This window comes from Geotrypetes seraphini, chromosome 5, assembly GCF_902459505.1.
Source record: "Geotrypetes seraphini chromosome 5, aGeoSer1.1, whole genome shotgun sequence".
Classification (NCBI taxonomy): domain Eukaryota; kingdom Metazoa; phylum Chordata; class Amphibia; order Gymnophiona; family Dermophiidae; genus Geotrypetes; species Geotrypetes seraphini.
This window is the reverse complement of record NC_047088.1, coordinates 213,905,902-213,931,842: the sequence shown is the minus strand read 5'-3', so window position 1 is coordinate 213,931,842 and position 25,941 is coordinate 213,905,902. Positions and strand designations below refer to the sequence as shown.

The 25,941-nt window shown below is 41.8% G+C and overlaps 1 protein-coding gene across 3 annotated transcripts in view; it reads right to left on the bottom strand.

Moving 5' to 3' along the window:
* The window catches only part of LY75 (lymphocyte antigen 75), a 187,761-nt gene that overhangs the window by 137,772 nt on the left and 24,048 nt on the right, over nucleotides 1-25,941 (bottom strand). For all 3 annotated transcript variants that reach the window (XM_033944549.1, XM_033944550.1, XM_033944551.1), the window contains exons 6-11: nucleotides 25,448-25,591; nucleotides 24,539-24,727; nucleotides 15,384-15,541; nucleotides 7,475-7,585; nucleotides 6,464-6,552; nucleotides 1,732-1,901 (exon numbers count right to left, since the gene is read on the bottom strand). In XM_033944549.1, the coding sequence (XP_033800440.1) occupies nucleotides 1,732-1,901; nucleotides 6,464-6,552; nucleotides 7,475-7,585; nucleotides 15,384-15,541; nucleotides 24,539-24,727; nucleotides 25,448-25,591 (861 nt within the window). The remainder of the gene's footprint in view (nucleotides 1-1,731; nucleotides 1,902-6,463; nucleotides 6,553-7,474; nucleotides 7,586-15,383; nucleotides 15,542-24,538; nucleotides 24,728-25,447; nucleotides 25,592-25,941) is intronic.

Below are 25,941 nucleotides of genomic sequence, written 5' to 3'. Positions count from 1 at the left end.
ACAATATCAGGGTAATTGAACTGTGTAGATTTTGGTTCAGTTTATGGATTATTTACAGAGTGCATTTGTACAAGATCAGGACATTGAGCGTTTGTTATGCGCTCAAAACTGGGGGAATATTTTTGTAAAATGGCTTTTTTTTCTCTGCTTTGTGTGTTGCAGTTGTATCAGTGAAGATTTATTTTTGCCATTTTTTTTTTAAATTCTGGGACCTGTGATTTAATAAGCTGTAGCCAACAGGTTGAACTTAAATATTCTATTAAATGTGTTTAGCTCCGAGACCTTTATTACTGCTGTCTCCAAAAACAAAGCACCTCTTGTTGAAATTCTGTAACCACTATGGGAGTGAGTTTACTCTGACTTTTATAGTGCTTACAGAACTGATAATGTGTCAAAACAATCTGGCAGACTAAGGGAAGAGGGAATGAGATGGCCCGGTCACGATGTATGTGGATGATGAAGAGGGGAAGGGAATCAAAGGGCAAAGACAGACTTGGTAGTCAATAAAGAAAGGGAGGAGATAGTGGACTCCCAAGGAGTTGGTGAGCTTTGGAAGTATCACATAAAACTGCAAGATTGGAAGCAGAATGGTCACTCATCCCCATAAGAAGCTGGCATCAGCATAAGTAGGGATGCTGCTTTTCACCAACAAAGCCAAACCTAAACTAATTGCCTTCCACTAACATAGCCTTCCCAAACTATCCCTCCCACCACATAATTTATCCTGCATCTTGCCCCTTCTCCTGCCCCTGGATCTAGCATTTCCTGCCACCCTCTCCGGCCCCCAAAGCCTAGCAATTGTCTCCCCCTTCCCCAGGTGGCAGAAGCAACATGCATTTGCTTCCTTTGCTGACCCTGCAAACTTCCCTCTGCCACATCCTGCCAGAGAGAAAACAGGAAATGACATTAGCAAGGGCGGGTCATACCAGAGGGAAGTCAGCACAGGAAACAAATACACATTGCTGCTCCTGCCTGCAAAAGTGATGAAGTACGGGAAAGCAGGAGATTTAGAGAGAAGAAGAGAGTTCCCGGGCTATGGGTTGGTGAGTGGGGGCAAATGCCAGATCCAGGTGTGGGAGCAAGGATGAAAAGCATCCACTGATGAATTGTCTTGGGTAGGCCTAAGCCCACCCAGAGCTACACTACTGCTGCCTTCCCATAATTCCATCAGGAATGGGAATTTGTGTAATAGAAGAGATTGTTTCTTTTTTTTTTTTTTTTTTAGGATATGGCAGTTTTATTATATCACTTAAAAACATGGATTTTTTACAATTGTATAAAGAAAAAGCAAGAAATGAATGTAATTTGTGAAAATGCACATCAAACTGACATCTGAAACACAGATCCCATTTCAGAAATAACTACTGTCCAGTCAAAAAATAGTAAAATGCACTTTGTTAGCCTCTCAGATTTAAATAAAAAGGGTTCAATATAGAAAGGGCAGCTTGTTTTCCAAATTTTCTGATAATATAGCAAACAATTTAAACCAAACCTAAAAAATAGCAACTATTTTCCATTGTCTCCCCTGTACTTCAAGCAAAGCAAAATCTTGGCTTTACTTTACTTTTAGCTTTGCTTAAAAAAATAAAACAAACAAAAAAAATAAAACATTTGATTGTTTCATGCAGTATTATGGCAGCTATTGAACAAAGGCTCCAAATGATAGTATGACTATTCACTCTCTCTGAATTTAAAATTTATAATACATCTAAAAAAACATGTGATTTTTACCTGGTTCAAGATAATTCCAGTTCATGTATGTGACATTTTCATATGTTTCTCCAGTATTTACCCAGGTGTATTCTCCTGTAGAATTTACATCTTGTAAGCCTATCCAGTAATACTTTCCCTCTGCGTTACTGGCTTTCCTGATCAATCCATTTATAAATTCTTGCTCAAATCTGAAACAAACAATTTATTTTAGGTAAGTAATATGCATGACTAGCTGAAATCTGTTTAATATAAATGGAGAGAGTGTGTTATTGTGAATTGTGTTTGTATTTATAATAGCTTTTTCATAAGATATATTTTGAATATAGGTTATTGTTCGGGTATTAACTTGCTTATGATCAGTGGCATGCTTGTAGGTTGTGAACAGTGCAGTGAAGCGATGATTTATATAGTGATATGAGGATGTTAGCATAAACATGTGATACAGTTTCTTAGGTGTCAAGAATGTTTACTTCTGGAAATACAGGATCTGTAAAAACACACTGTCTAAAAACCTTTACAGAACCAAATACTTGATCTTTGAAAATGCAAGACCATGTATGTAGTACAGGCCTATAGGATAGTAGAAGGCCTGTAGAGTACAGTACAGAAAGTTATTTAGTCAAAGGTTTGTCCTTGAGATCTACTGATTGGGATTGCACAAGCTAATCTTACAAGGAGTTCATTTCTGGTCAGTTGGAATTTGAGATTGAATCTAATCACGTTCATGAAATTCTGGGAAGGAAAACACATTGATTTCTTTTGTACAAGTACTAATGAAAACTGATGTATTGATGGTCATCACCATGTCCAACAGTACTTTTTTGGTATGAGATTGGATAATAATATGACAACTGGCCATCTAACCTTGAGCTTCTATGGAATCATCCCTGTTGGTGTTAAATTAGGTACCTGAACTTCCCCACAAAGTAAGCAGCCACAATCAACATGTTCTAATCAATCAGTACTAGTTTTTGATCTTCTGTAAGACTGCTTTATTGAGATCAAATATGTCATCAGTTTTGTGCAAAGAACACTGACTTGACTAAGCTATACTCTCATTTAAGGAAAGAAAGTAGACAAAATTCAACATTTTCAAAAACAGTACTACTGCAACATTTTGATAATTCCCAATCACCATTACCAAGTTTTAGAAGCCATTCATCAAATACTTGTGCCTCTGTTTTGGTATGATATTGTGCATTAATATATGCATTTGGAAATGAGATCATAGCTTGCTTTTTTGAATGCAGTTACTATCTGGGTTCTGAATGTTCTTGGAATTACCGGGAATAGAAACTTCCTCCCAATAAGATGACTTTACTTCTACTAAATATGAAACGATTGTTCATTAAGTCAATTTTCAACTAAAAAGTAATGTGTTAAAGTACTGGTACGTCACTGGTTTGGCTTTGCAAATGTGAAATGCCTCTTTATCAAGAAATCATAAGAAATAAATGGTCACATTGAGCAAACCAGAAACAAAATTTCCATTTCTTTGTTATGGTATTCCTAAATTGATCCATTGCATCTCTCATTTTGGAGCAATACTTTGAACAGGCATGTTCATGCCTCACATTTTTGGGGGTGGGGGTAGGGATGAGGGTTTAGGAACTAGAGGATGTCCAACAATTCTGCCCCTGGTTCCTCCTCCTATATTTGAAATGAAATAGCATTACTCATTTGCTTTATAGAATCAATGAAAGAGAGATGTTCAAGGACATACTGTCTCCTTTCTTGTGGATAGGAAGGGGACTGAGAGGTACCAGTGGAACCCTTATCTTCAGGTTTATAGAACCCCCGAAATCAATCAAATTTTGGCTAAAATACTCTTCTGTAGAAGTCATAGTCTGTGCCTGGTAATCAGCCAAAGCCTTACTGAGGGAACTCTGACTGCTGATGTGAAGACCTTGATATCTATTCAGTGCCTTGTAGAAGCTTCTTCCCCCAATGCACTCAATATTACATCAAGGTGGCTGAGCGAATCCACTGCCCTTCAATACCCTGGATACCAACAACAACCCCTGGGGACAATGCATGAGCATCAAATTCTGTGTAGCCTCCACATGCTTCAATATCAAGGCTGCCAGAATATATTTGAGCCAGATGGTGGGCAAACTGATCTTCAATTATTCTTTTCAGCTTCTCTTTGAAGACTGCTGATGCCAAGACTGAGGGTAGCTAAAATTTCCCAGGGTCACCTGAGGTGTACTGATGGCCTGGCCCCAGGCTCCAGTAGTCTTCTGTGCCTCATCAGATATTGAGGAGGTTAAGTATTTCTCTGTCTAGGAGTGCTCTAAAAGAAATTGTTACTCACCAAATGCTCACAGTTTCGAAGTTGGCATTTCTTCCTACAATATGACATCAAAAATATTTGATATTGGGATAGGAAACCCATCCGAAGAAGACAGATTCGGTATCAGTCAATGTTAAATTCCAAGGAGTCCTACTGACTATGTCAAGGGAGACTATGCCTCCTAAGCAGTAATGCATCCCCAGCATCTGGTTGGCTAAGTATCTCCAATGCTGATTAACATAGTATGGACTTCAAGGAACCATTTTTTTCTTTGGCTCTTCTTGGCCACAGAACCTCCTTGTGACATGTGCAGATAGAACATAAGTCTGAGGCCTTGTGATCTGGCCCAAGCACTGTAAGCACCAGTTATGAGTATCCACACTGGATGTGGTCTGGCTACTATGGGGCTTCCTTCTTGGATAAAAAAGGCCCAAATTAGATATCAAAAGCACCAGAAAATTGTAAAGAAGTAGATGTAAAAACAGAAAAAAGCTAGAAAACTCATAAAACCTAAGGAGACTAATAGGGTAAAAGAAGGTGAAGGAAATTAAAAAAAACTTTTTAGAGATTACACTATAGTGTGCAAGGTAAAGGACATGCTTTTCTGTTGTTCCTGCTTTCTTCAGCACTTTATTTATGGATTCTTACCCTTTAGATCACTCTCCCCTCACCAGAACTAAACTCTATATATGACTCATATTCTGCGAAAGCTGCTATACTCACATAACTCCTCTCCTAAAGTCGCTTCATTGGCTCTCCATCCATTTCCGAATACAATTCAAACTCCTCTTACTGACAAATGCATTCACTTGACAGTCCCTCGTTATCTTTCTTCACTTATCTTCCTCTATGAACCCCCCCTAACCCCATGAGCTCCACTCAGCCTGTAGGTCCCTCCTATCTGTGCCCTTTTCCTCCACTGCTAACTCCAGACTCTGTCCCTTCTGTCTTGCTGTGCCATATGCCTGGAACAAACTGTCTGAATCCCTACTGCGGGTTCCATCTCTGGCAGTGTTCAAATTGAAGTTAAAAGCCTACCTCTTCGAGACTGCTTTCAACTCCTAAATCTTCTCACCTTGGGTTCTGCATCTGCAAACCTTTATGGCATGTCTATCTGTCCAAGTTAGACTGTATATTAAATGTCAAAATGTACAGTGTGCCTTTCAGCTCTATAGAAGTGATAAATAGTAGTAGTATTCATGAACCAAGTATGGACCACTCATCCAGTCAGCAGGGGGCCATATACAGTACAAATGTCGAATCAACTGCCTATGTGCACTTTTTCCCCCTTAAGTAACACAGTAGTATGCAAAATAGTAACAATTATTATCTTCACAGATAATTTGAACATAACAATCCAGGCATGTACTGAAAATATTATGAGAAGGTGAAGAACTGCAAGCCTACAGTGTTCAAGTAGGAAAAAGGAGGTATTAATGCCCCTGTATAAGACTTTGGTGAGACCTCATTTAGAATATTGTATACAGTTCTGGAGGCCGCACCTTCAAAAAGATATAAAAAGGATGGAGTCGGTCTAGAGGAAAGCTACTAAAATGGTATGTGATCTTCATCATAAGGCGTATGGGGGACAGACTTAAAAAGCTCAATCTGTATACTTTGGAGGAAAGGTGGGAGAGGGGAGATATGATAGAGATGTTTAAATACCTACGTGATGTAAATGCGCATGAGTCGAGTCTCTTTCATTTGAAAGGAAACTTTGCAATGAGAGGGCATAGGGTGAAGTTAAGAGGTGATAGGCTCCGGAGTAATCTAAGGAAATACTTTTTTACAGAAAGGGTGGTAGATGCATGGAACAATCTCCAAGAAGAGGTGGTGGAGACAGAGACTGTGTCTGAAATCAAAAGGGCCTGGGATAGGCACGTGGAATCTCTCGGAGAGAAAAAGAGATAATGGTTACTGCGGATGGGCAGACTGGATGGACCATTTGGCCTTTATCTGCTGTCATGTTTCTAAGTTTCTATGTAAAAGTATTTATAACCCACCTATCCACAAATCCATTTGGCCTTTATCTGCCATCATGTTTCTATGTTTCTGTTTCTATGTTCGAAGTATCAGTACTGCTGCATCTGGTAGGGTACATAGGTGGGCATATATACACAGTGGGATCTGCACATAAGATTAGCCTTACTGGGTCAGACTAATGGTCCATCTAGTCCAATAGCCTGTCTTCATGGTAGCCAATCCAGGTCATTAGTATTTGGCAAATACCCAAATAGTAGCAACATTCCATGCAAATAGGCATGGGCAATAACATTTCAAAATAATTGGGGATGCCACACAATGAACATGCTTGCTCAATATTGAGAGTGGCTTCTATTCAAGTAGGTTTGGAGATTTATCAGTCTGTGCACTCAAGGGTAGTATATCTATTATGTATTTACATATATCTAAATTTTCAAAATGAAATATTCCAATATTTTGCATAGATTTCAATACCTGTTCATCACAGTCAGATTACACTGAGAACCAAATGAAGCCTCATTCAGATCTACCTTGTAGCAGAAGTTTCCATGCCTTTTCCAAATCTATAGAAATGCAAGAAAACAATTATATTTTCACAAAACTCAAAGAGGGTATGACGTGTACAAAAAACATTCAATATGTTGCTGCTTATATCATCGCCACGAAGAAAGAGGTACAACAGCTTCTCAGACCATGCACAGTACACAGCTGGCCCCGCTACCAAGCTGTGTTGAGAATCCCACTCTATTCCACTGCCTATCCTGGTTGCATATTTGTAATTCCTTTTATCTTGCTGACACTTTGCATGTAATTTTATATATTTATATTTTCATTGTCATCTTTATTTACTACAATACTGGTTCATTATTCTGAATTGTTTTAATAAATTCATTCTTTAAATGTTGATTACACCCCCGAGGCAGACTTCCTAGCCGAAACATGAACTGTGTCGAATCTCCGACACTCAGTGAATATATGACAGAGACTGTTACATTAATATCTTAGTAAAGATTTACTCATTTGACCTATCCCTGGTTGATGTGTACAGTTCCACCCCTACTTGTATGATTGCTGCTGCTTAGATCATTACCACGAAGAAAGGGGCACAATAGCTTCTCAAACGGTCCACAGTACCACAGCTAGCCCCTCTACTAAGCTGTGTTGAGCATCCCATCCTATTCCACTGCCTATCGTGTAACAAGATCAGTCTGTGTTATGGCAAAACAGAACACACATTATCTTACAGGTTATCTTGCTTTCCAAAAATCAGTCTTAGCTATCAGATTAGTCTTAGTTAATACCCATTGCTCATTTCTGCTCAAATTAACTGAGGAGTAGTAACATGTGTGCTAGCATCCAAAAGAGGGACCAATATCATTTAATGCAGCAGCAACTTTTTTTTAAGTGTCCCACACAAAAAAATCCTCCTGGAAATCTAAGATATTGTTCATGAATAACATTTACAATTTTAGCATCAACAATTACCTCTTTCTGGGGACATCCCTCATCAGACTGTGTTTCATTTTGAAACACTCCTTTTTTCTTGCATATGTATTTCAATTTCTCATCACAAGGCTTTATCTTCCAACGGCCAGACTGTAACAAAACAAGGCAAATTAGGCATGTGCTAAATCCATATCCAAACATTTATTCTAATACTGTGTCTCTTTGTCTCTTTATGTTTCATTCTGCTAGTGAAATACTTGTACATGGGCAGGATGATCTTCATGTCATTTATTTAAAAACATGAATATACTACCAATCCACTAATTAGATCTTGGCAGTCTACAAAACCACAAACACATATTAAATATATTAAGCAAGCTAATATAATAATATACCAAAGTAATACCAAAAACATAAGAAATATCCACTCCTTACTACAACACAATCCCAAAAGCAGAAAACAAGCTTAAATGAGGAGGAGGAGATATCCAAAGATCCAGCTGGAAGTTGATTCACTCCGATTTGTATTTATTTTATTCTTGAGGTAGACAGAGTAGTTTTGATACTGCCCACAGGACTTTGAAGTCTGGACTGCAAGTTCATTTTTAAAAGGAAAACTGTGGATTTTAGGATTGAAGAAACCATGGTTTTAGGGCAGGCGTTGGACATGATCAGTACCTCCAATACTCTTCCTCATGAGGCTTATGAATTTTGTTGAGAAACCCGAGGGTGGGTTTCAAGGTGGAAGAGTGAGTTAGAAATTAGTTGATTGACAAATAATAGAAGTTAGTGGTAACAGAAACTTACCGTATTTTCACGCATATAACGCGTGCGTTATACACGATTTTTACAAACCTTGCATAACCGTGCGCGTTATATGTGTAAGCGCGTTTTACAACTTTTTTTTTTCAATCCGATACGGCATCCCCCCTGCAAACTGGCATCCTCCCCCCCGCTCGCGTCACCCCCCCTCTCCCGCGATCCTACATCCCCCCCAGCACCGCAAAACATCTCTTACCTGATTGGGCACCGGCACCAATGCACAGGATGTGCCAGTGCCCGAAGATCCTCCGTCGTTGGATTGGGCTGGGCTGGGCGGTGCGGTGCGAGAGAGATCCTCCTTCTTCCTGCGCCGGGCTGGACTAGGCTTTGAGCATTTGCGCATGCTCAAAGCCTTCTGGTCTCGCTCTCTCCGAGATCGGAGAGAGCGAGACCAGAAGGTTTTGAGCATGCGTAAATGCTCAAAGCCTAGTCCAGCCCGGCGCAGGAGGAAGGAGGATCTCTCTCGCATCGCACGGCCAGCCCAGCCCAGCCCAATCCAACGAGGGAGGATCTTCGGGCACTGGCACATCCTGTGCATTGGTGCTGGTGCCCAATCGGGTAAAAGATGTTTTGCGGTGCTGGGGGGGATGTAGGATCGCGGGGGAGGGGAGGTGACGCGAGCGGGGGGGGGGGGGGAGGATGCCGGTTCGCAGGGGGAATGCTGGATTTGAATGAAAAAAAAAAAATGCTCTCTCGGGTAAGCGAGCGGGGGGGGGGGGGGAGGATGCCGGTTCGGAGTAGGCGGGAGGAGGTTTTAGCATGCGCGGTATACGCGTGTGCGCGCTATATTAAATTTTTTAAACATAAATTTGTGTTCCCCGCGCGCTATCCCCGTGTGCGCGTTTCACACGGGTGCGCGGTATACGGGTGAAAATACGGTACTCATTGGAAAGAAATGCAAGTAGAGAAATGCCTCAGAGGCTGATCCTAGGGATGATTCTGTCCAATCTTTGTGAGTGATATTAACAATGGAATTGTTTGCCTTTTGTAAATAATGAGAACTGCAACATAGTAGGGATCAAACTACACGAGAACAGATTTGCAACTTAAATGTTTGACAGTTAAGTTTCAATGCAGAACAGTTCAGAATAATGCATCTGAAGTGTACAAATCCAAATTTAATGTATGCAACAGAAGACAGCCCAAGAATCTTAGGGTGCTAGTATCTACGCATCTTAAGCTTGCAAAACAATTTAAGATTATTGCATAGAACTCTGAACAATGAAGCCCTAGTGTGTACCTCTGTCTCACAGAGGCTATATTGTCCTTTGTGGATTTTAAGATCAAAAATACAATGTTTGCTTGACATCCCATCATTTCATCAAGTCCATTTGGATGAGTCTAGTCAGTACATCTTCTCTGTGATTAGGTGTTGTGGAACACTTTACTGGTAGATCTAAGATGTACTGAGGAAATCATGGCATTTAAGAAAAGGCTGGAAGGTCTTATGGATGTCTGATAATATCTATGACTTGACCTTCAAAGCTATAAGGTGGCATGACTGATGAGTTTATACAAATTTTGTGTTTGTGGTTTTTCTATTAACATTATCATTTTTATTTTTATTTGTAAATAGTTTTTATTTAGAAAATGGTATACAATAAAAAGACACAACACTCGAAAAACAAGTACAACCATAAACCAGAACTCAAGATAAGAGTCTACTGCATGGTTTCTTTGTGGAGACTAAATGAAACATATTGGAAAACAGCGCAACAGCCACTCCCCCTCACTCCAATCCCTTCCCACCCTCCCCCCCAAGCACTCCAGTGTCAAAAATTCAAAAGAGCACTTCGGGCTCCAGGGGACAAATTTTCCCAGACTGGAGTCCAAATAGCCCGGAATTTTCTCCAATGACCCGGGCCACAATTCTTAGCATCCAAATATTCATGTTTTAACATAGTAAACAGTTCATTTTTCCACATAGTAATGGTAGGCACCTCTGCTTGCTATCACAATAAAAGTATACATTTCCTGGCCAGCAATGAGGCTTTTTTCAGCAACAATGAGTTACCCTTAGAGAATCCCAAAGAAGAGAATTGAGAAAAAAGCAGGACATCTGCCCGCAAAGGAACTCCTCTCCGCCAAAGCATCTGTAGATGAAGACCAATGAATGACCAAAAGGTTTGCACTCTTGTCACAGGACCAGAACATATGAAATAAATCATCAGGCATTGAAGGGCACTTAGGACAGCCAGCATGAGTAGCAAACCTGCAACAAACGCCCTATAGGGGGAGATGTAAAGTCTAAGCAGGAATTTATAATGTTGTTCTTGCAGAACCACAGAGCGAGTCAAGTGCGGGAAATTTTTCATTAGGAGCCTCAGGCCATCAGCCGTGAGCTACTCAGAAGAAGCAAGGTCCTGATTCCACACCACCGCCACAGCTTCATAATCCCAGGGAACACTAAAACTATCCAAACTGACCTGGTGAAAGGATAAGCTGGTTCTGGACTGTCGAGACAAAGTCAATGTTTCCTGAACCATGTCCGCCATATCTTCAGTTAAAGTAGATAAAGTAGATAATGAGTGACCTAGCTGTAACAAAGCCAGTTTTGAGCCTGCAAGAGTCCCCGGGCTTGAAGATCCTTAAAGGAAATAGGAAGGCCGTGCTCCGATACCACATAACAGAGACCATGATCAGTCCATCTCCGCAGATAAAGCTTAGAGCCATCCGGGTCCAAATCCTGATTCCCCCATAAGGGTAATAGTACAGTAGAGGTGAAAGGCAAATGCATTCGTTTGCATAACCATTGCCAACACTTTCTCATGGATTTCAGCAAGGGAAGCGAACGAGTAGGAAAAATCTGATGAGGTCTTTTGGCATGAAGATAGTATAACAAGTGCATTGGTGCCATCAACTGCTGCTCAAGAGAAACAAGGGTATAGTATTGAGTGTTCTTAAACCAATCCACCAGATGTCGAAGGAGACAGGCTATATTATAGCGTCGCAGATCCAGTTTTTATTTTATTTTCATATAATTTTACATCTTGTTTTATTTTTGGTATTACCTACGTTGATTGCATCTTGCTTAGATTTTTAGATAATGCAGACTATAAATACAAATACATATATAATAAAAATAAAATTAACCCCCCCTTTTACAAAGCAGCTGCAGTGGCTGCCATGGAGCAAATGCTCCAATGCCCATTAAATTCCTATGGACTTCAAAGCAATTCCTGCGGCTTTCAAGAAGGAGTCCTAAATAAATATAAAACAAATGAGACAAAAAAGTGGCCAAATCCAAAAGAATATTAGACTACATAAAAAGAAGAATAACCAGAAGAAAACAGGAAGTGATACTGCTGCTGTACAAGTTAAGAACATAAGAATAACCTTACTGGGTTAGACCAATGGTCCATCAAGCCCAGTAGCCTGTTCTCACGGTGGCCAATCCAGGTCACTAGTACCTAGCCAATACTGAAAGAGTAGCAACATTCCATGCTACCGATCCAAGACAAGCAGTGGCTTGCCTATGTTGTTCTCAATAACAGACTATGGACTTTTCCTCCAGGAAATTGTCCAAATCCTTCTTAAAACCAGCTACACTATCCGCTCTTAACACAACCTCTGGTTATGCGTTCCAGAGCTCAACTATTCTCTGAGTGAAAAAATATTTCCTCCTATTGGTTTTAAAAGCATTTCCTTGTAATTTCATTGAATGTCCCCTAGTCTTTGTAATTATTGATGGAGTGAAAAATTGATCCACTTGTACCCTTTCTACTCCACTCAGGATTTTGTAGACTTCAATCATATTTCCCCTCAGCCTTCTCTTTCCAAGCTGAAGAGCCCTAACCTTTTTAGTTTTTCCCTCATATGAGAGGAGTTCCATCCCTTTTATCATCTTGATCGCTCTTCTTTGAACCTTTTCTAGTGCTGCTTTATCTTTCTCGAGATAAGGAAACCAGAAATGAACACAATACTACAGGTGAGGGCTCACCATGGAGTAATATAGGGGCATTATAACATTCTTAGTCTTGTTAACCATTCCTTTTAAAATAATTCTTAGCATCTTGTTTGCTTTTTTGGCAGCCGCCACAAATTGAGCGAAAGGTTTCCTCATATTGTCTACAATGACACCCAAATCCTTTTCTTGGGTGCTAACCCCCAAGGTGGACCCTAGCATCTGGTAACTGTGATTCGGGTTATTCTTCCCAATGTGCATCACTTTGCATTTGTCTACATTAAATTTCATTTGTCACTTGGATGCTCAGTCTTCCAAGTTCCTAAGGTCTGCCGGCACTTTTACCAAAATCTGCATGCATTTTAACAATGTTGAACAGTTTAATGTCATCTGCAAATTTAATCATTTCACTTATCGCTCCAATTTCCAGATCATTTATAAATAAGTTAAATAGCACAGGTCCCAGTACAGATCCCTGTGGCACTCTACTGTTTACTCTCCTCCATTGAGAAAAATGACCATTTAACCCTACCCTCTATTTTGTATCCAATAACCAATTCCTAATCCACAACTGAACTTGCCACCTATCCCATGACCCTTTAATTTTCTCAGGAGCCTCTCATGAGGAACTTAGTCAAAGCTTTCTGACAATCTAGATACACTAAATCAATCGGCTCACCTTTATCCACATGTTTATTCACACCTTCAAATAATTTAAGCAAATTGGTGAGACAAGATCACCAATGGCTGAACCCATGCTGTCTCTGTCTCATTATATCATGCTTGTCTATGTGTTCCACAATTTTATTTTTTTTATAATTGTTTCCACCATTTTGCCTGGCACTTAAGTTAGGCTTACCATTCTGTAATTTAACGGATCACCCTTGGAACCCTTTTTAAAAACATTGACCACCCTCCAATCTTCAGGTACTACAGACTATTTTAGCGACAGGTTACAGATAACTAACAGCAGTTCAGCAATTTCATATTTGAGTTCTTTTAGTACCCTGGGATGTTGTTTGTTAGATCTCACTTTGGAGTACTGTGTTCAGTTTTGTAGGTGTTATCTAAAGATGACAAAGATAGTCCAAAATGGTGCAGAATCTGCACTGGAAGGCAGTAAGAAGAGACTTGACCTAAATACTTTTACACTAGAGTTGAGTCTCTTTCATTTGAAAGGAAACTCTACAAGGAGAGGGTATAGGATGAAGTTAAGAGGTGATAGGCTCCGGAGTAATCTAAGGAAACACTTCTTTACAGAAAGGATGGTAGATGTATGGAACAGTCTCCCAGAAGAGGTAGTGGAAACAGAGACTGTGTCTGAATTCAAAAGGTCCTGGGATAGCCACTTGGGATCTCTCGGAGAGAGAAAAAGATAATGGTTACTGAGGATGAGCAGACTAGATGGGTCATTTGGCCTTTATCTGCCATCATGTTTCTATGAAAAGATGTTTGTATTTCTTGAATAATGCATGGGCAAGAGGTAAACTAACCACCTTACAAAGCAGACTCGATGGCAATGTCTTGCTACAGTATTATGGTAGTTTATCTTTGGAAATGAAGATCAGCATGCACAAATTTATGTTTGGATCTGAAAACGTGATTACCTTGAAGGCAGTGTACATGCATCGCTGCCAACAGAAAACCAGCTTTAAGGTAAAACGACAGGGGAGTAGAGGGCTTGAGAGGAGGGGTAGGGAAGGAAGATACCAGGCTTCACACCAGGAGAGAACAGAATGGGAGGGAGGGGGGAACGATGTTGGCTTCAGAGATGGAGAGAAAGGAGAGATACTGGACAATGGGAGACAGGAAAATAAGGAAGAGATACTGGGAAAATGGAGATTTGCTGGACCGGGAGAGGGGAAAAGAGAGATAGTGAAGGAAGGGAGAGGGAGAGGGAGATAATATACCTGAAAGCAGGAGGAAGGGAGATTCAGTCTTTTAATTGTATGATTAATCATGATTAAAATTTTAAACTGAAATGCAGCTCTGGTGTAAACTTCAGTAAAAAGTCATTTTGTAAATGAGTATTTCAGAAAATATTTGCTGTAAGTAAAAATTTGCATTAAAAAAAATCCCAGTTGAAATGAAAATCTTGATACTTGATAAATTTCAAGAAAGAAAAGAGTGAAAGTCAAGAATATGCTTCAGAAGAAGGAAATTGCCCCTGTTGGATTTTCTGCAAAATTTTACCCTTTAAAATTTTTGGCAAAATAAAACAAAGATGACTATTTAACAATAAAAAGTAGAAATTTTCACAAAGGAAAGCCTAGCTCTCATAGCAAAAATAAGATTACCATCATAGACCAGCAGCAGGAGAGAAATGCTGTGCAGCTTAGATAGTAATCATTCTTGGGGAGGGATTTACTAATAGCATCTGACTGTTCATGAACCTTTACGCACAGGTTTGGAAAAGGCAAATACATTCCATTCCAGGAGCATGCTCGTAATCCAAAACGCTCGTTTATCAAAGCAAAGTTCCCCATAGAAAATAGTGGCAACACCGACAATTCGTTCCAGAACCCGGGGTCTGTACCTATCGGGTGCCGGGTGCTGCAGCGCCGTCTCCTCCATCCGCCTCCAACGTCCGTCGTCTGAAGAAGAACCCCACAGTGCCGCTTCGGGGGGATGCATCTAATGTCCGCCAGCTGTCGGAGAACCCCGCAGTGCTGCTTCAGAGGGATGCCTCCTCCATCCGCCAGCCAGCCCTCCACGTTGGATGCCCCCTGCATGCTGGAGAGCCCCCATCCGAGCCCACGCAGCCGAGCGCCGCCCCACCTGCATGCCACGCACAAAACAGATGATTGACGCTGTGCGCATTACACGCAACGCGCAGGCCCAGACAAGAGGCCCTTCAACCTGCAGAAGGCACCTGACGTGGAAGGCTGGCCGGAAGACGGAAGAGGAATCCCCCGAAGCGGTGCTTCCTGGGCTGTGAGTGCTTGTTTATCGGGGCAGTGCTCGGTTTGCGAGTCAAAAGTTTGCTGAGTGTTTTGCTCATCTTGCAAAACACTCGCAAACCAGGTTACTCGCAAACCGAAATTCCACTGTAATTAAAATCTAAAAGACTGAAATCCAGAATAAAGAAAAGGGGATATTACCATCTGTTTTTTTCTGTGTGTATGTGAATTTAAAGATAGGTCTCTTATAAATGGTTGAGATTTTCAAAATAAAAATGACAAAAACATTGCACAAATACTGAAACATTAAGGCGATACCTACCTTTCCTGAAAATGACACACAATTAGGAGTACTGTTGTAAGGAACATTGGGTTCATTTTGGTCCCAATATGTAAAATCGACTGTGGATCCGTCCGACCAGTTAAAGAAGGCTGGAGTATTCTCATTACTGAAACCAGACCATATTTCATCTCCTGTTTCTAACAAATACATATAGGAGAACATAAATCATCTCATAATTCCTTTTTAAAATTTTACAAGAAATCTAAAGACAACTAAGGAGTAGATATTCAGCCAGCGGTGATATCCATGGGCTGAATTAACCCGATATTCAACCTCGGCCATGTCTGGACTTCAGCACTGAATATCCAGGTATGTGAGGTCAACCAAAGTTTTCTGTGCATTTTATTGTAAATCATTTTCACGAATCAGCCTCCAGATGTATTCTTCCATCATGTTCTCATTGTATTGTCCTTGGTAGCGGTGTTCAAAGTCCAGTATATCCTGGTGGAAGTGCTCACCTTGCTCCTATGAATAGGCTCCCATGTTCTCTTTGAATGTCTCAAGATGAGCACCAAGGACATGGACTTTGGTGCTCGCTTAGCTGGTGGATGAAGTTAATATAGCTTTTTTGCTGTCTTAATTTTATCTGCTTACTTAGCTAGTTAGTGTACTGAATAACACCACTAACCGGTTAAGTTTCAGGTCTGCCCCTGGACTATTCAGGTACTAACTGGACAGTGCCTGGTGGTCACAGGCAATATTCAGAGACACTGACTGCTTACGTGCTACTGAATACTGCCAAGCTATGTCAGTAGGGTTTAATTGAGCAGGAGCTTCTCTTACCCAGTTAAACTATTTTGAATATCGAGTCCTAAATTGTTATAAATCATTCAGAGGACATGACATCATTACTGAAGACTCACTTTTTCGAATTAGCTTACATTGCTCCATCATATCTTGTCTGTTTAGACTGTAAGCTCTTTTGAGCAGGGACTGTCTTCTTTGTGACTCTGTACAGCACTGTGTACATCTGGTAGCACTATAGAAATAATTAATAGTAATAGTAGTACTGCCCTTGACAGAGCCTGCATTAGGCCTGATTCACATCAAAGGTAAGTGTCAGAAATGTAGGCCTGGAAAACCCTGGCCTACATTTCTAGCGTCTACCTTTGCTGGAGGCATAATTCTGTAACCAGTGCCATAGTGTGACTGAAACACAATTGGCAGCCGCCAACAATGGCACTGATAAGAGATTCGGCCTGTTACTGTGTGAATTAACATGCAGTAACTGCTTGCAAGGTGGAGAGTAGGTGCTGGTAGTGGACTTAACTGTGCTGCTGGCTGAATATCGTCTCCACAGTGTTTATTAAAGCATTAATTCATAACCATTGCTGTTTCAAGCTGTCTTAACTATATTTGTTAGTAACTATAGGAAAGCATTCTCAAAGCCTCATGTAGGGATAAATTCAAGAATGGTGCCTAACTTTAAGCAACCTAACATTTGGGTGCCAAATGTCAATTCCACACAGAACTGCTGCCATAGAATATTAGCATAAGTACACATTTACACACCTCTTCAGGTGCTATCACATACGCCAGCGCAAAGGCTGGTGTAAGTGCTCACACCTAACTATAGGCAGTTAGGCACGTTAACTATATGTATTCCAAAACATACGTGCAAAGTCCTAGACATACCTGACCTGCCCATGGCCCTCATAGTCCACACTTCTCTTACATTTGCATGCTAGTATGGATTTTGCATGCACCATTTTACAGAATATCGATCAAGGTCTGCTGCATACATAACTGCTAACTTGTGCCAATTAGCGGCAGGTAACACTATGGGCTCCTTTTACGAAGGTGCGCGCTAGCTGAAAAACTACTGCCTGCTTAAAAAGAGGCGGTAACGGCTAGCGCGCGCTAAAACCGCTAGCGCACCTTTGTAAAAGGAGCCCTATGTGTCAATTATTGCTATTTAACATCAATTGCCAGCTCACTACTATATTAAAATTGCATGTGCCCTAAAAAGGGGGTTGGGGGTTGGAAATGGTATCTCACTTTATATTTGGATGGATTTATATTCGAGTATATATGGCACATTGTGGAAGCAGTAGTAATAATTACAGCAATTTACTAAATAATGTAGAACAGTGGTTAGATAACCCTTGGCCACAAAAGCCTTCCTTCTACCATGTTGCTTGTGCCCAAATATCAGCGCTGTGCTTACTTCCAAATGTCTTGAGCCAGTTGGTCTCACCTTGTGATGAACAAGAGGAGCACAACCATTCTGTGAATTTTGACAATGCCCCATATGTCAAGCAAGATCCTGACAACGAGGTACAAGAAGTGGTTGAGCAGACGGTTCCGGTTCCAGAGTCAACAGATCAGCCCGCCCCTAGAAAGCGCAGAGTTGTGGTCATCGGGGATTCGCTGCTAAGGGGCACCGAGGGACCAATTTGTAGACCCGATCTGCAATCAAGAGAGGTCTGCTGTTTGCCGGGGGCCAGGATCCGGGATGTAACCGATAACCTGGACAGACTCATCAAACCTCAGGATCACTTCCCTATGATCCTCATCCACGTCGGAACCAACGACACTGCCAGGTGCACCCCGGGGAGCATACCTGAGGACTTCAGAGCCCTGGGAGAGAAGCTGAGGAGGATGGATGCGCAGGTGGTCTTCTCCTCGATCCTCCCAGTGAGGGGCAAGGGCAGTGCCAGGGAGGATCGAGTCCGGAGGGCGAACGACTGGCTGCAGGGATGGTGCAAGGAGATGAACTTTGGGTTCCTGCACCACGGAGAGGCACTGCAAGGACTTCTGGGACCAGACGGGTTACACCTGACCAGGAGGGGGAAGAACGTCCTTGGACACCGTCTAGCCCACCTACTACACAGGGCTTTAAACTAGGTAAGTTGGGGGAGGGTACGGGCACAAACAACCCACATGACGAGCTAAGCTACCAATACTCTTTTGAGACTGAGCTAAGTAAATACTATATTTCTGGGACACATTACAATTTTGGGTCTAGGGGGAGGATACATAGCAATTCTGGGTCTAGACGGGGTACACATTATAATTCTGGGTCCAGAGAGAGTGCACACGTTGCAAATCGCACTAAAGGAGCTCGAGTAGCCCAAACGGGAATAGCCCCACAGAGTACACACATTACCGAGTCTGAGATAGGAGCACACTATAGTCATGGGGAGTCCGAGACAGGTTCAAGCTTTAGCTCTGGGTCTATGAAGTGTAAGAGACAGGCAAATAATGTTAGGGAGTGTAAGAGACATGCGAATAATGCTAATGGGGTCCTAGTTGATAAAGAGGGATCGTCCCCACTGAGATACAACAAATACACAACGTGGAGGGCTATGTACGTCAACGCCCACAGTCTGGGAAATAAGATCCTAGACTTAGAAACAGAAATGAGGAATGCTGACCTGGATGTAGTGGCGATATCTGAGACCTGGCTCACAGACTCCCACGGGTGGGACATGGTCATACCAGGTTACAACTTGCTTCGCCGGGACAGGGAGGGTAAAATGGGAGGAGGTGTAGCATTATATACTAAAGATGACATTAAGGTCACCAGAATCACGGATGTACAGTACACTGGGGAATCCCTTTGGGTAAATTTGGCCAGAGGGAAGGACAAATGCCTGTATCTTGGCGTAGTATACAGACCCCCAAGACATCAAGATGACCTAGATAAGGAATTAATCGGAGATATAGAGAATATCATCTTACGAGGTGACACAGTATTGGTAGGTGACTTCAACATGCCTGATGTGGATTGGGTCACACTTTCCTCTTCTTCCGGCAACAGCAGGAAGCTATTAAACTCTTTGAATGGAGCAAGACTCAGGCAACTGGTATCTGAACCAACAAGGGATCAGGCAATACTGGACCTAGTACTTACCAATGGGGAAAGTATCACAGAGGTCTCGGTGGGTGAAACTTTGGCCTCCAGTGACCACAATATGATATGGTTCAATCTCAGGAAAGGTTTCACGAAATCTACATCAATGACCAAGGTTCTCAAATTCAAAGACACAAAATTCCAAGACATGGGAGACTTCGTTCACCAGGCGCTACAAAGCCAAGCAGACACCGACAGCGTGGAAGAAATGTGGTCAACTCTGAAAGCCACCATACAGGAAGCAACAAACCGCTATGTTAAATCAGTAAGCAAACGGAGTAGGAACAACAAGCCACAGTGGTTCTCTACGGAGATCTCGGACATCATCAAAGAGAAGAAAAAAGCATTCATCTCCTACAAACAATCAGGGACACAGGACTCTAGAGTAAAATATCTGGCCAAGTCAAGGGCCGTCAAAGCAGCAGTTAGGGAGGCCAAATTCCGCATGGAGGAGTCTCTAGCAAAGAACATCCAGAAAGGAGATAAATCTTTCTTCAGGTATATCAGTGACAGAAATAAGAACTCGGGAGGGATAGTACGTCTAAGAAAACCAGACGGAGACTATGTAGAAACGGACTCGGAAAAAGCCCAACTGTTAAATAAATACTTCTGCTCAGTCTTCACCTGCGAGGCGCCGGGAATCGGCCCTCAGCCACAGACAAGGGTTAAATCAGTTGACCCGTTTAGTAATTTCAAGTTTACACCCAGCAGCGTCTATTGCGAGCTGTCAAAAATCAAGGTCAACAAGGCAATGGGGCCTGACAACCTACACCCTAGGGTGCCCAGGGAGTTGGGTGATGTCCTAGCGGAACCGCTATCCGCGCTCTTCAATCTCTCCCTTAGTACAGGTAACGTCCCGATGGACTGGAAGACAGCTAACGTCATCCCACTCCACAAGAAAGGCTCCAAGATGGAGATGGCAAATTACAGACCAGTGAGTCTCACATCGATAGTGAGCAAACTAATGGAAACCCTAATCAAACACCAATTGGATAGAATCATGGACGAGGAGAAACTAAGGGATCCCCGCCAGCATGGATTTACTAAGGGGAGATCCTGCCAATCCAACCTGATCAGCTTCTTTGACTGGGTGACGAGGAAGCTGGATGCTGGTGAGTCCCTGGACATTGTCTACCTAGATTTCAGCAAAGCATTTGATAGCGTACCACACCGCAGGTTGCTAAGCAAGATGAGTTCTTTAGGTTTGGGCGACACATTGACAAATTGGGTTGGGAACTGGCTTGGAGGTAGGCTTCAGAGGGTAGTGGTGAATGGCACCCCCTCCGAAATGTCAGAGGTGATAAGTGGAGTGCCACAGGGCTCCGTCCTGGGCCCGATCTTGTTCAACATCTACATAGGAGACTTGACAGAAGGGCTCCGAGGAAGAATAACTTTATTCGCCGATGATGCCAAGCTAAGCAATGTAGTGAACAAGAGCACAACAGACAATAATTCAATGGCAGATGACATGATGCATGACCTACTTCTACTGGAGCACTGGTCTAGGTCCTGGCAACTCAGTTTCAATGCCAAAAAATGCAAAGTCATGCACCTGGGAAGCCGAAATCCACGCAAACTTTACACCCTAAATGGCGAGATCTTGACAAAAACTGAAGCAGAAAGAGACTTAGGAGTGATTGTCAGGGAAGACATGAAGTCTGCAAATCAAGTTGAGCAAGCTTCATCCAAAGCAAGGCAAATCATAGGTTGCATACGCAGGAGTTTCGTCAGCCGTAAACCAGAAGTCATTATGCCACTGTATAGATCCATGGTGAGACCGCACCTGGAGTACTGTGTACAATTTTGGAAGCCACATTACCGCAAGGATGTACTGAGACTGGAATCGGTCCAGAGAATGGCCACCAGGATGGTCTCGGGACTCAAGGAGCTCCTGTACGAGGAGCGGTTAGGGAAGTTGCAGCTCTACTCACTCGAGGAACGTAGAGAGAGGGGAGATATGATCGAGACATTCAAGTACCTCACGGGTCGCATCGAAGTAGAAGAGGATATCTTCTTTTTCAAGGGTCCCGCGGCAACAAGGGGACATCAGTGGAAAATCAGGGGCGGGAAACTGCACGGTGACACTAGGAAGTTCTTCTTCACAGAAAGGGTGGTTGATCGCTGGAATAGTCTTCCACTTCAGGTTATTGAGGCCAGAAGCGTGCCAGATTTTAAGGCCAAATGGGACAAACATGTGGGATCTATCCGCAAAGATAGATAGGGAGGGTCATTGGAGTGGGCAGACTTGATGGGCCGTGGCCCTTATCTGCCGTCTATTTCTATGTTTCTATGTTTCTAAGGTTAAAAAAAAAAACAAAATTCCTTAAGGCTTAGTTTTTATCGAAGGCACCCGAACCTGTTGCAGTACACTCACAATACATATCACGACGGTACTGACTATTTGGTGTCAACTTGTCTTTATTTATGCATTATTGTATATTTATTATTTTTTTGTAAGGAGAAAAATTGTGTATATACTTTTTTTTTGGAAGATAATTCCTTTAACCGTAGACTAAACAAATCAAAACTTTCTGAAGTAATTGCTGCTTTTTATGGGGGTAGATAACTTTTATGGTGTGCGGGCGGGGACGGAGGGGATTCTCGCAGGGATGGAGGGGATTTTTGTCCCCACGCAACTCTCTAGTTCAGTTTAGGGGGTGAAAAACTTATGTGCACGACAGAAGAGCAGGACTTGGGTGTGATTGTATGTGATGATCTTAAGGTGGCTAAACAGGTTGAAAAGATGACGGCGAAAGCTAGAAGGATGCTAGGGTGCATAAGGAGAGGTATGGCCAATAGGAAAAAGGAGGTATTGATGCCTCTGTATAAGACTCTGGTAAGACCTCATTTAGAATACTGTGTACAATTCTGGAGGCCACACCTTCAAAAAGATATAAAAACGATGGAGTTGGTCCAGAGGAAGGCTACTAAAATGGTGTGTGGTCTTCGTCATAAGGTGTATGAGGACAGACTTATAGATCTCAATCTGTATACTTTGGAGGAAATGTAGGAGAGGGGAGATATGATAGAAACGTTTAAATACCTATGTGATGTAAATGCGCATAAGTTGAGTCTCTTTCATTTGAAAGGAAGCTCTGGAATGAAAGTGCATAGGATGAAGTTAAGAGGTGATAGGCTCAGGAGTAATCTAAGGAAATACTTTTTTTACAGAAAGTGTGGTAGATGCATGGAACAGTCTCCCGGTAGAGGTGGTGGAGACAGAGACTGTGTCTGATGTCAAGAAATCCTGGGATAGTCACGTGTGAACTCTTAGAGAGAGAGGAAGAGATAATGGTTACTGTGGATGGGCAGACTGAATGGGCCATTTGTCCTGTATCTGCCATCATGTTTCTATGTTAGTAGTGCCTGGCAAAAACCCAAATAGTAGTAACATTCCATGTTACTGATTCAGGGCAAGCAGTGGCTTCCCCCTAATCTGTCTCAATAATAGATTATGGACTTTTCCTCCAGGAAACTGTCCATACCCTTCTTAAAAACAGCTACATAAATCGCTCTTACCACAACTTCTGGCAACATGTTCCAGTGCTTAACTATTCTCTGAGTGAAAAAATATTTCCTCCTATAACTTTGAATGTCCCCTAGTCTTTGTAATTTTTGACAGAGTAAAAAATTGATCCACTTATACCTATTCTACACCACTCAGGATTTTGTAGACTTCAATCATATCTCCCCTCAGCTGTCTTTTTTCCAAGATTATCATTTTGGTCGCTCTTCTTTGATCCTTTTCTAGTTCTGCTTTATCTTTGAGATAAGGCAAAACCTTGCATGACACATCATCCCCTAATTTCTTTCCAGAGCTTTCAGGTAATTAAATCAAAATCAACTTATTCCTTCATACCATGTCATAGTTCATGAACACATCCTACAAGTAATATTTTCTATACACAGTCCTCAGCTCTGGAACTCTCTTCCTACATCATTAAGATTACAAACTTCCCTAGATCGTTTCAAATCAGAACTCAAAACATTCCTTTTCACTAATGCCTATATACTGTATAATTATTTATTTAGATTTATTTTGTATCCCATCCTCTCCAACAAGCTCAGAATGGGTTACAAGATTAACTTATATAATATATAGTCAAAACAGGTTACAAATTAACATACATATACAGATTGTTCATCCTGAATCTACACAAAGTGAATTTAGTTCAATATACATTTGATTGGGAAGTACAGACTGGATGGTCATTTAAACTGAAAGAGGTAGACTAGTAGATTTGATGCTCATGTTTAAGACAACATGACTATTTCTTCCCCCTGGCCTTTTTTTTTTTCTATAATGACTTTGAGAACGCACAGCTCTATCTTATGTTTTTCTCTCCCCACCTGTCTTATTCAAATTTGTAGTTCTACCCCCTAGCCCAGGGGTGGGCAACTCTGGTCCTTGAGGGCCGGAATCCAGTCGGGTTTTCAGGATTTCCCCAATGAATATGCATGATATCTATTTGGATGCACTGCTTTCAATGCATATTCATTGGGAAAATCCTGAAAAACCAACCAGATTCCAGCCCTCGAGGACCGGAGTTGTCCACCCCTGCCCTAGCCTTACTTTCATGTTATCATTTTAAATCACATACCCTTTCCCTTCTCCCCAACTTTTAGAACTGTAAGCCAATGGAGGGTGTTTTTTTTTTTTTTAGCATACTGCAGGATACCAAATTTTTAATAAACTTGTAAACTTGGACTCATTAAGTTACACTGTAGTAAGGTTCGTATTCAGTGGTTTAGTTAGGCCAGGGGTGTCATAGACCCTCCTCGAGGGCCGCTATCCAGTCGGGTTTTCAGGATTTCCTCAATGAATATGCATGAGATCTATTAGCATACAATGAAAGCAGTGCATGCAAATAGATCTCATGCATATTCATTGGGGAAATCCAGAAAACCTGACTGGATTGCTGCCCTCAAGGAGGGACTTTGACACATAAGAACATAAGAATTGCCATCTCCAGATCAGACCCTGGGTCCATCAAGTCCGGTGATCCGCACACGCGGAGGCCCCGCCAGGTCTACCTTGGCATAGTTTTAGTCCCCATAACACTGTATGCTTCTCAAGGGAGATGTGCATCTAATTTACCCTTACCCGTATCACTCTATGCCACTCTTAAGGAGATGTGCATCTAGTTTACCCTTAAATCCCTGAGTTAGACTGATTGCTACATGCTGAGCTCATGTTTCTCAAACGAGATAGTTCAGAAGCATTCATTTGTTAACAAAACAGAAAATATATTCTTGAAGTGTTTTATTTGGGACTTACCATTATGAAGTTTTGTAAGAATTAATTCAATATCTGCTAAAGAATGTATGCTAATTAGGTCACCGCTTTTGTTTTTGCAGGACAGAGATGCCTCTTGCCAAGAATATTGATCATTTACAAGCATGTAGCAAAATTTATTACTCGGAACCCAGTCTGTATCGCACTCAGTTACTGAATAGCTCCAAAGGTCTAAAGACAAAAAAAAAAAAAAAGACAGTGAAATGTTTGTCACCACTTCCATGAAGAAATGTCTAAACAATTCATCCTTAAATTACATAATTTTAAATCAATGCATGCTCTAAGCCAGCGTTTCTCAACACGTGGTATGAATACCCTTGGAGGTACGCGGGCCACTTGTTGGGGGTAGGTGCCTGCCTGCCTGCCCGCCTACTGCTGAAGCCGCTGCTGGGAATTCCTCCCTGCCCACCCACCTACTGAAGCCGCTGCCGGGGATCCCTTCCTGCCTGCTTGAATGCCCGCCACACCACCCTCCATCCCCGAAGCCCTCCCTTTGTCGGAGCCAGACTCGCTCCATCCTCTTCCAGCAGCAACTCCTTGCAGGACGTAGGCAGCGACTCATACGCTGCATAGCTGACCAGCAACCTTCTCTCCGATGTCAGAATTTAACGTCAGAGGGAAGGATTGTGGGCCAGCCATGTGCAGCATGTGAATGGCTGCCCGCACCATCCCTGCATGGAGTTGCTGCTGGAAGAGGATGGAGCGAGTCTGGCTCTGACAAAGTAACAGGGATGGCTTCAGGGGTGGGGGGTGGTCCTTTTCTGTAGCTCTAGATAGGGCTGGTTAAACAAATTAGGCCTAATAAATCAGTATCAATAACGGTCACTAATTAACACACACCTATGCAAAGAAAGGGTAATCTCTTAGTATAATATAAAAAGACATATATACCTGGTAATTCAGATTTGGTATTATTTGGTTGCTTCTTGCATATGTAAGGAAATGCACTTTCACACAGGTACTGCTGCAATCCACCTAAGTCAGCATTCAGCAAGCCACAGCTGAAGCCATCTATAATAGATGCACTGGATAGATCTAAACAAAAATAAAGCATAATTTTAAAGCAACAGTCTACCTTGTTTGAAAAACATCACTTACCATGAAGGTGTTATACAGTTTAAGAATAAATTATATACAGTAAAACATTGGTTTGAGAGCATAATTCATTCCAGAAGCATGCTTGTAATCCAAAGCACTCGTATAGCAAAGTGAATTTCCTCATAGGAAATAATAGAAACTGACGATTCATTCCACAACCCAAAAATTTTAATACAAAATATTATACGTACTTGTATTGCAAGACCTCGCTTGTTTAGAACAGTCACTACAGAGAGAGAAGAGCCATTGGCTCAGTTGTGATGATGTGACGCGTGTATACTGTATGT